At 44.1% G+C, this 11,470-nt stretch overlaps 1 protein-coding gene across 3 annotated transcripts in view; it reads left to right on the plus strand.

The window, feature by feature from the left end:
* The window catches only part of C16H10orf90 (chromosome 16 C10orf90 homolog), a 228,214-nt gene that overhangs the window by 143,217 nt on the left and 73,527 nt on the right, over nucleotides 1-11,470 (plus strand). For all 3 annotated transcript variants that reach the window (XM_060033518.1, XM_060033521.1, XM_060033520.1), the window contains one exon: nucleotides 4,308-4,399. In XM_060033518.1, coding sequence (XP_059889501.1) covers nucleotides 4,308-4,399 — 92 coding nt within the window. The remainder of the gene's footprint in view (nucleotides 1-4,307; nucleotides 4,400-11,470) is intronic.

Consider the following 11,470-nt stretch of genomic DNA (forward strand, 5'->3'; position numbering starts at 1 on the left):
TTTTGGGTATACATTTTATATATATATATATATATATTTAAATATATATATAAAATATATGTTCTTTTTTGGATTCTTTTCCATTGTAGGTTATTACAAGATATTGAATATATTCCCTGTGCTATATAGTAGGACCTTGTTGTTTATTTTATATATAGTAGTATGTATATGTTAATCCCAAATTCCTAATTTATCCCTTTCCCCCCGTTCCCCTTTGGTAACCATAAGTTTGTTTTCTAGATCTGTCAGTCTATTTCTGTTTTGTAAATAAGTTCATTTGTGTCATTTTTTAGATTCCACATATACGTGATATCATATATTTGTCTTTCTCTGCCTGACTTATTTTACTTAATATGATAATCTCTAGGTCCATCCATGTTGCTGCAAATAGCATTATTTCAGAGAATGTGCATTTCTAACAAGTCACCCCGTGACGCTGAGGCTGCTGGCATGGGGACCCACGTTGAGAGCCCCCACTACTAGCCAGCACCGTGAGCTGGAACTATGTTGAGCTTCCAAGAAGCAGAGCCTGAGGCAGGGATTAGGGGGCATGAGGGAGGGGGTGCTCTTCAGGACAGAACCATGAGAGAGAGTGAGGGAGGCCTGATGGGGAAGGTGCTGAGGAAGGACGGGTCTCAGGTGCAGTCTGGTTTATGCTCTGGAACAAACAAGAGAGTTACCCTGGCTTTTGTACCCCTCAGAGTCACCACTGGCTGTGGCCAAGGTGCAGAAAAGTATAGCCTTTGTCGAGGACGGTTCTCAGAGACGAGCAAAGCCGTGAGCCTCTGACTGCTACTCTCCCAGCAGCTGGGGGCAGCAAGGCAACGGGGCAGGGCAGGAATAGAGTCAGCTCAGTGTCCTAGATCCATAGCAGGGAAACTGGAGGCCCTGAAGTTACATAAACTACACAGAGGCACACAACTAGTATTTGGACATGGACTGCCCGACACCTGTGACAAAGCCCTGTCTGTCCTACAGGTGCGCAGGGCCCACCCACCCTCTGCCAGTTTCCTTTTAACCGGAACCATTTCCCAATGCAGAGTGAAATTGACCTGCTGGCCCTGGGACAGGCACCTGCCCCTGAGAGCTCTGGGAAAGACCAGCTCGCACTGTGGAGAGAGGGAGCAGACTGACTTGGCCACCTCCTGCCCTCGCAGCAGGATCTCTTCCAGAAACCAAGGCCAGGTGCCATGTGTCCTGGCTTCTGCAAATTTCTGTACTGGGGACACCAATCCCAGGTGCTGGAAAATGCCCAAACTCCTGTCAGTCTTGTTCTCGGTAACCTGCCCCAAATGTCCACTGGCTTTGCCTTACTCAGAGATGCCAGGGTAGGGCCACCCAAGAGAGGGGGGCTCTATCAGTAGTGACAGTTATGTGGTCAGGTGGGAAGGGACGGGGAGGCGTTACCACGTGACAGGCGCTCTGCTAAGTTCTTGATATTTGTCATCACATGATTCCTTGTAACCCCGCTAGGAGACAGGTCTTGTGTTTCCTCTGACACATGGGAGAACGAGACTCTGACAATTTAAGGAACTTGCCCCAAATGACTTAAACTGCCCAAATGGTTAGTGTCAGAGAAGGATTTGAATCAGGGTCTTTCTTTCCCCAAAGTCTGTACTTTTAACCATTCTGGTAATCCCCCTCGTGAGGCCTTTGGGGTCATCATTCATTGATCAGGTGCCCTCATGCATGGCTGTAGTCACACCGCAGTTTTACTCAAAAACACGCTCATAACTCTAAGTTACAACTTTGCCATTTGTGTGAATTCCCACACACATTTAAAAAAATTTTGAATGTTGCAATCATGGGGTTCGTAAGCCTTTGATTCCTTTCTTTCAGTTAATGTTGCATTGGAAGTACTTTCCCATAGTGTCATCATTTTAAAGGCCCTACATTCCAACCAATACATCTACCTCAGGTTCCCCAACCAGGCTGTGATGGGCGTAATAACGGCCCCCCGAAATATGTCCACGTCCTCGTTCCCAGAACCTGTGAATATGTTACCTTGCATGGCAGAAGGGACTCTGCAGGTGGCATTAAGAACCTTGACATGGGAAGATCATCCTGGATTATCTGGTTGGCCCAATCTAATCACAAGGGATGTGATGATGGAAACAAAGTTTGGAGTGATGAGGGGCCATGAGCCAAGGAACGTGGCAGCCTCTAGAAGGTGGGAAGGCAAGGAAGTAGGGTCTCCCCAGACCCTCCCACAGGAGTGCAGCCCTGTCGACACCTTGATTTTAGCCCAGGGAGACCCACATTGGACTCTGACCTCCAGAACTGTAACATAATATGTTTGTGTTGTTTAAGCCCCTAAGTTTGTGGCCATTTGTTACAACAGCGATCAGACACTCATACACAGCCCCTGCTTGTCTGATGGTGGCAGTCTCCCTCCTCCCTGCTAGAGATGATGACACTTCCCCACAGCTAATGCTTGTTGCGTGTTGTTATAATCTGGGCATTGTGCTACGGGCTAGCGATTTAGGTCACTTATCCTTTTTTAAGGAACTCTGTGAAGTAAGCACCACGATCTCCATTTCATAGCAAGGAACCAAGGGATGCCGAGTCACTTGCCCAGAGTCTCACATGTAGCTGGAGACGCTGGGACTTCGTGGCCTGATTCCAGTGAGCACGGATGCCTTGGTCCTGCTCATTAACAGTCATAACCAGGGTCATTTATCGAGCATTAACCCCGCATCCCACCCCAGCCTGAGTACTTTACATACGTTACCCTTAGTGCACAGATGGCAAGGCTGGGCAGGAGGTGTTATTATCTGCACTTTATGGATAAAGAAACTCAGAGAGGGTGAGCAACTCCCCTCCTGCAGGTAAGCTGAGCTGGGATGCAGACCCAGGCCGGTCTGGCCCCAGGCCTGTGCTGACTGTGGAGCTCTTAAACGTGGTGCCACAGGACCAGAGCCAGGAGGTTTCCGTCTTCATCAGCTTTATTGTCAGTTCATCATGATGTATCGACTCTGCACAGAAATCCATGACATCTTTCAGGTCTTATATTTGCGCTTCACGGGAAGTAATCTGTGCACATCATCTTGGATGACTGTCTCTGTCACTCAATAACAGGGATAGATGGAGACAAGCCACAAGTCGAGGTCGAGCTGACGGGGGTTCTTTTGTCACCCAAGGACAAGACGAGACATAGGCTTCGGACGGGTCCGTGGTAGCCCTTGAAATTGCCATGTCCTGACCCCTTTGCAAACTTGAAAATACTATAGCGTATCATTTTTCCCATAAAATGCTTTAAATTCTATCTGAATTCTTTAATAAACCCTTCTCATGAGTTGATAGACAATATGCTAATTTAGAGAGGGGCTTTCTTAAATCTCTTCTTTCTCATCACCAGCACCACCCGCTGGGAAAGCATTCTTTGTAGCCTTTTGGAGAATCACTTTCCCCGGAATATGCATTTGTGGAAGTGACATTGTGACCCTGGGCTGTGGGGATGGGGCCACACAGACTCTCATCATTACCCCACCGTCTTGTGTTTGACTCACATTCCTGCAATAGCAGCGAGACGTCCTCATACCGCTGGTTTGCCTCACAGACTGCTTTGTTCCTCTACCCAGCTTTCCGCGAGGTGTGCGGGGCAGGCTGGCTGGATGAGGAAGTTCTGTAGAGTGATTCCGTAGACTCGTCCATTGTTTTCAAGCTGGTGGATGGTAGCCAGGACCAGAGCCCAGGTTCTACAGTTCTTGGCCCACTGCCTTGTGCTTTTGGATCTGATGATGTTCTCGGTATCGCTGTGGCCGATATTTATGTGGAGGGTGGTCTACGGGGTCTCGTTTATCCTCACGGATATCATCACAAGAGTATCCTCAGATATTCCAAAGCAGTTTCAATATCAGTGTCTGAGTCGCTCAAGACTCCTTCTAAAATGATTGTGTTAAGGGGTTGGATGAAAGTCGATCTTGCAAGTTCAGGCTTTCTTAACTCCAGGGCTGTTGAGAAATCCATAGAAGTGATCCTTCTGCTGGGTGTAAACTCAGGACATGGGTGCATGTGTGAGGGCTGAACTTGTTCAATTACTCCTGAGTCTGGGAACATAAACAATGGTATGGAAGAAGGAATCTTGCAGCCTGATAAACTGAGTAATAAGGAACTCAGAGCCTCCATGGAGGGGTGGAGTGAATGAGGGAAACAGACAAGGTTTTATCAAGGGTCAGAGTACACTGGATTCACTATTGGTTCATATAATACTTGAGTAGATGACATTAAATTTTATAGTAAAGTTATATACTCCATTTTATCCTTTCGTATACTAAAAAATAGCAATATTATCTCCCTTTGCCTAGGATTACGGGACAACCAGTACAGTCCCCTCGATCACTTTGCCCTTAAAAATCTCCAGTCTGATGTTCCAGAGAAGAAATCTGACTTCACTGAGGTAACATATGTTTCTAACTTCTAGAGTAGTCAGCAAAATGCAGCTAATTGTAAAACATGATCACCGGACTACTTGTTATGTGTTTGCATTTTATTTTGTTTAGTCAAAAAGGGAATCAACGCAGCAGAAAATCTCACCATCAGTGACTAAGACTTTACGTTAAAGTATGCAGTGTGTATTCAATCAGTCCTTTATAATCTTGACCTATAATTTGTAGATTTGCAGTATCAAAAGAGAGTATGGTGATTGAATCTCAATTTTAAACCAAAATTAATCTGCTGCAGAGAGAGGATGATGCCATTTGGCATTGTGAAGGTGGAGAAGAGGTAATTTGAAATCTAAGTTACCACAGGCCGTTATAACTGCAAAAAGTGTCAGTAGTCTCATTGGGGGAAGAAAATTAGAGGTCATATTTACAAAATGAAATGATTCTGATTCTAGACAATAAAAAACTCTGTACACAGTGGTAGTATTGACAATGTATCACATGCCAGGCTCTGTCTAACTGACTCATTTCGTCCTTCCCATGATCCTGGGAGGGAGGTACCGTGGGCTCTCCATATCCACAGGTTCTTCATCTGCGGGTTCACTCAACTGCCGACTGAAATTATTTGGAAAAAAACTTCCAGAAAGTTCCGAAGAGCAAAACTTGAATTTGCCACACGCCAGCAACTATTTGCATAATATTTATATTGTATTTGGTGTTATGAGTAATTTAGAGATGATTTAAAGTATGCAAGAGGATGTGCATAAGTTATACGCAAACACTCTGCCATTTTATATAAAGGATTTGAGCATCCCTGGATCTTGGTATCTGAGGGGGTTCCTGGAACAAATCCCCCTTGGATACCGAGGGACAACTGTACTATTATTTTACCTATTTTGCAGATGAGAAAATTAAAGCTTCAATAGCTCCAGTAGTTGACTTGACCCAAATCTCGCAGCTCACAAGCTGTCTGGCTCCAGAGCTTCTGTTCTGATCTTGCCCTAAAGGGCTGGCATAGACAAAGGCTCACTCCAGTGAACAGAACTGAAAACACGGACTTTCCTGCCTGAAAGAATTGTCTGAAGTGTTACCGTTTACAAGGCATCTCTTGTCTTTCACAAATGAAATTCTGCCTCCAACTTTTGTAATTATAAGAGAGGGTGGAATTGTAAGAATTGATCCTTCATAACATTAAAGTAGCGAGGGTATCTGTAAAAACTAATTTGCCCCCTAAATGCTTATCTTAGGTATTATCCTTTGATTTAGCTTTGCGTTTAAGAAAGTTCAACATTTTCTCAGAGACCCCAGGCCTGAAATCTCACATGATGGAGAAAAGACACTATTCTGGGACCTGAGACTTAGTCATCAATATTTAAAGCCATTTCTATGTGGAACACGGAGCTCCCTGTCTGAAGATGCAGAGATGGGTGGCACTAATTAATGTGTTCCCTGAGAACAGGAGCAGAAAGCCCAGGTTGCAGGGAGGGAATGAGTTGCAGGAGCCGTGGACCATCGAGAACCACCCCTGGCAGGAGATGCCCCGTTAAGAAGGGGAGGATAATGTGAAGGTCAACTGCTCCTTTTTTTTTTTTAAAGAAAGATACCATCTGAAGATCTTTCCCATCTGTTTTTCACATTGAGCTGGTAAAGCTCAGCATTTTCCTGTTGATGTTAAAATTAATCAGTTTGGTCATTAATGATATAGATCTCTGGGGCCATGTGGCTGGGTCTCTGTAACGCGCCCACGCACACATTCACATATTCACACTTGGTTATTATCTATGACTGAGTTAACGCCCAGAAACCATACCTTCTAAGCATCTGCTCTGTAGTGATCTGGCTCGTCCACTCTGATCAAAGCAGCAGTGTGACTTTCACATTTCCCTCCTAACTTTGAGCTTCTAAAGCTTGTCCCTGTGTGTTTGTTATAAGGATGCTGTAAGATGATGAAACACTCCAGCCGGATGCCCTTCCTTTGTAACTGCCGTGAGTCTCTGCCTCTCCTCCAGAGCCTGCACAAGACTGATCGCTTTTCCTTTCAAATTCATCGAAGCCATAGAAGTGGTATTCAGCCACTTCTCCAGCCAAGTGATTACTTAAAAGGAATGAAATATGGAACAGAGTTTTCTTTCTTAAAAAACAATGTTTAAATTTTCCCTATAACAAAAATAATGGCAACTTCATACAGACACTTAGGAAAATACAGGAATATAGAAATAAGAAAATATGTATATATTTCTTTCCCTTATTTTTCCCATGCATTTTTAGACATAAGACTGTAATGTATATCAACATTTATAGCTTTCTTTTATTACATAACATCACTGGCAACTTCCCGTATCATTTAAATTCTTTGTAATCTTTATTTATTTTTATTTTTATTTTTTATTTTTTTTTTTTGCGGTACGCGGGCCTCTCACTGTTGTGGCCTCTCCCATTGCGGAGCACAGGCTCCGGACACGCAGGCTCAGCGGCCATGGCTCACAGGCCCAGCCGCTCCGCGGCATGTGGGATCTTCCTGGACCAGGGCACGAACCCATGTCCCCTGCATTGGCAGGCAGACTCTCAACCACTGCGCCACAAGGGAAGCCCTGTAATCTTTATTTTTAATTTCAACAGAATATGATGCAGTCACGCATGCCATGATTTACTTGCCCAGTCTCCTTTTAAAGTTCATTTAGATTCTTGCCAGGTTTTCACTGTAATACATTACACTGCATTGAATCCTTTGGATTCTAGTAAATGTGTGGAAAGATAAAAGTTGCAGGGTGGAGAGGGGGAAAATCTCCAATTTTTCTTTTTTTAAAAATTTTAATTTATTTGTAAATTTTTATTGGGATATCGTTGATTTACAATGTTGTATTAGTTTCAGGTGCACAGCAAAGTGAATCTGTTATCCATATACATATATCCACTCTTTTTTAGATTCTATTCCTATATAGGTCATTACAGAGTATTGAGTAGACTTCCCCGTATGATACAGTAGGTCCTTATTAGTTATCTATTTTATATGTATTAGTGTGTATGTGTCAATCCCCGTCTTCCAATTTCCAATTTTTCCATTTTGTCTTAAAACCATCTTTCCCTATTGTTACATACCAGAGTGAACCCATACATTTGAAAACACTCTAACATTCAGGATGAAATACCACTATGTTGGCAGATTACCTAGTGATGATGATACTAGATCAACCAAGTGGGAGTAAGCATGCTTGCAGCTAATGCAAAGGTAACTTCAGTTTGTATCTGTGGAGAGACAGGACCAAAGGCTCCACTGGCAAATACAGTTGTACGCTGCAGAACAGCTATGGAAAAGGAAAGAACTGTCTCATGGAGAAAAATACAGGTTTCAAAGCTATAGATTGGATTCGGTGCTTATCCTTTAGAGAAATAAATTGCTACAGGAATGGAAGCATCCTAACTCCCGTGGTTCAGGATATGATTTCCCTGATCATCTGCTGTTTATCTCTCTCTTACTTCAATTTATGAAAGGGAGTCCTTCTTAGTAATATGCCTTAAAGCATAAATATAAAGTTAAAAACAGTCAATAAAATGAATAGAGCTATGAAAGCAGTTACCAGCACTACAAAATCATGCTTGAAACATTTAAAAGAAATCAATATCTTAAAGCAACATTTATGAAAGAGAGAGTGTACAAAGGTAGTGTCGTGTGGTGTTGGTCAGGACATGGATGGTTGACTACAAAAGCCAGACACAAACCCCAACTCTTTTCATCTGACCTCTCTCTGACCTTGAATGTTCTAAATACAAGATTATTTATCTAATCTTAAATACAAGAGTATTTTCTTCCTTTCAAATCAAATCTTACATCAATTAATTTTATTTTAGATAAAAGACATCTTTTTTTCAAAGCCATGTTCAGTTATCAAAGGACAGATGGAGTGACACCTTGAAATAGCTTAATTGGGGAAGGTATTTGATATAAAAGATGTGCTTACTTTTTAAGAAAATTTGTCCTGTTTTAAAAGTAGTTGGTGGATAGGAATATCAAGTAGCCCCTCTGCCTCATCTCTTTCTTGGTTTCCCAGCTCCAGAAGAAGTGCAGGACCCAAAGTGATGTCGTGTAGTCTGTTACGGACAGAATCGTGGCCCCTCAAATTTATATGTTGGAGTCCTGACTCCAGAACTTCAGAATGCATATTTGGAGGCAGGGTCTTTAAAGAGGTGATTAAGGTTAAGTGAGGTAGTTAGGTAGGATGGGCCATAATCCAATACAACTGGCGTCCTTATAGGAAGAGATTAGGACATAGACACATGCAGAAGGAAGAAAATGTGAAGACCCAGGGAGAAGGCTCGGAGGGAACCAACCCTGCTGACACCTTGATCTTGGACTTCTATCCTCCAGAACTGTGAGAAAATAAAATTTCTGTTGTGTAAGCCACCCAGACCGTGGTACTCTGTTATAGCAGCCCTGGCAAACTGATACTGATTTTTAAGAGGTTAGACCTTATCTTTAGTTATTTAATAGATCTCAACGAGAAAATAAAATTTCGTAAATAGAACTTCCCATACAAGTGTATGATATAGATTGAAGGGCAAAGAGTGCAGTGTTTCCTTTTTAATTTCTCTCAGTTTATTGGTGGGGGCTTTTGTCAAAGCTGAGTCTAAACACCTGAAAAAACTCAGTAGAATTTAACCTAATAATCCCTGGCCTGGCAATCTGATGACCTGCTTGATGTTATGTCCGGTCTGTTAATTCCACGAGTCCAGGAAGTTCCCTCAGCACCCAGCACAGAGCCTGGCACATAGTAGGTGCTCAATAAATATTTGTCTGATGAGTGAATAAATAAATGGTTTGACCATGACTCTATGTTATGAATAACAGAATTTGCATCTAAAATACTTTCATTCTACATTCACATTCACAAAATTTCACTGTATTGGGTATGTAGTGGGTTATGCAACTCAAATAAACTCAAATGCATTCATTATAAACTCCTGTGAAATATGTATAATTTTGATATAAATACCCCCTCATTCCTCCATAGGTTTGCTTATATCAGATATCCACTGATTTCTGCTAACTCACAGGACAAGTCATACCCTGGAGTTACATAACATGTTCATATCCTGAGAGGTACTTTCACACCCATCATTGGTTTTGATTTCCACAACTTCCGTATGAGGCAGAGAAGGCAAACAGATATTTCTTTGGAACTGGGCTTCCTTCAGCATTGATCCCCCAGGAACGGTGTCACCCTGACATCCTGAGCAGTGACGGAGCTTCAGCAATAAGTTCAGCTTCACATCATTCATTATGTCTCTTCCCTTATCTGTTTGCGTTGGATGGGATCAAAGTCACAGTAGCACCTGCCAGCCCTAAGGTAATGAAATGGTGGTTGATTCTCTGCCCGTCCTTCTGGGCCTCTAGGACCTCCTGCTGTAATGCCCACAGCCCCACCACAGCCCCGAGGGCGTCTGTCCAGTGTGGGTGGCCCCAGGCTCCGGGTCGTGGCTCCCCGACTCAGCTCAGGTGTGCGGTAAGGTTGATGTAGCCAGAGTCAGCGCCCTGTCTGCCCTTGTTCCAGGCTGAGATGGCCTTAACTCGTTCCCAGACACACACACCCTGTTTCTGACACTCATTGTTTATATCAAGGCCAAGGCCATGGGATCTTGAGCCTAAAGGGTGGGGTACCCTCTTAATGTTGGAGACCAGAGTACGAGGAAGCCTGGCGTCCCCAAAAGAATTACTGTTTGCTCCTTGCGGTATAGCTGTGGAATCCAAAGCCGCCTCCAAGGTCCTGTGGCCAGTCTGGGAGCCCCAGGCTCAGGAGGGACTCCAGGAGGTCCAGGTTCTGGCCCAGCATCCTTTCTGTCTTATCTGTGCAGAAGAATCACCTGGCAGATCCTTAAACATACAACTTCTGGGCCTTATGCCCTGAGATCCTGATTCACCTTAGGGCTTCAGAGGGGAGGGTTTAGAAATCTGCATAAAATGCTGACTTAAATCCTAGGTGTTTTCTATGCAGGTGATCACTGGCCCAAACTTCGGGAAACAATGCTCTCTAAGACCAATGCTGCCCAGTTTCCAAGATGGGTATTTGTTTTCAAAGACCAGTGTCAAAGGAGTTCCTTCTGGGTGTGACTACGCACTTTGCAATCACGCACTTTGCAGATTGCGGGGGAACAACTATTATCAGAACGGAATTTAACTAAAACGGGAGCGATAGTGTTCAAGTCAAACAGCCTGGGGTTGGTACCAGGTGAACTTCAGTTTTCTTGTGGGTAAACAACAGCCATGGAACGTGCTAGGTGGAGGGTGGGGAGAGAGACAGAGGGGGAGGGGAGAGGGAGGTGCCTCAGGCGTCCAGGTGGCTCTCAGCATTGCTGGTCTATGCAATCAACTGGAAGCTTTTAAAAGCCCAGATGCCTGGGGCCCCACCCCCAAGGATTCTAGTGTAATTGTTGGAGATGAGGCCTGCGCGTTGGGGTTTTTACAAGCTCGCGGGTGGCTCACGTGTGTAACCTGGGCTGAGAACCGCTGAAGAGGAGGCCCTGTCTTGAAAGAGGAGGTTTCAAGCAGAGCCCAGCTTACATTGGTCATCTGGAAAAAGGTAGCCATGGTGGGGTTTTTTGTTTTCTTTCTTTTTTTTTTTTTTGCGGTACGCGGGCCACTCACCGCTGCGGCCCCTCCCGCTGCAGAGCACAGGCTCCGGACGCGCAGGCCCAGCGGCCATGACTCACGGGCCCAGCCGCTCCGCGGCACGCGGTATCCTCCCGTACCGGGGCTCGAACCCGCGTCCCCTGCATCGGCAGGCGGACTCCCAACCACTGCGCCACCAGGGAAGCCCCAGCCATGGTGTTTTGACTTTTTAAAAAATGATTTTCAAAATGATGCTCCTATCCATTTCTTCTTCTTCTTCACCTATCTCTTGTCATCTTTTGAATTTGCAACTTACCACGTATCTTTATTATTTATTTTTATTTTATATTGGAGTATAGTTGATGTACAATGTTACCATGTATCTTTCAAATATAACAACGTGTCAGGTGATGAAGAATGCCAGGAAAGCAAGAAAACAAAGCACAAAACAGGAAGGACCAGCTGCCCCTCTTCCCCTGTC

Source organism: Delphinus delphis, chromosome 16 (genome assembly GCF_949987515.2).
Source record: "Delphinus delphis chromosome 16, mDelDel1.2, whole genome shotgun sequence".
Classification (NCBI taxonomy): domain Eukaryota; kingdom Metazoa; phylum Chordata; class Mammalia; order Artiodactyla; family Delphinidae; genus Delphinus; species Delphinus delphis.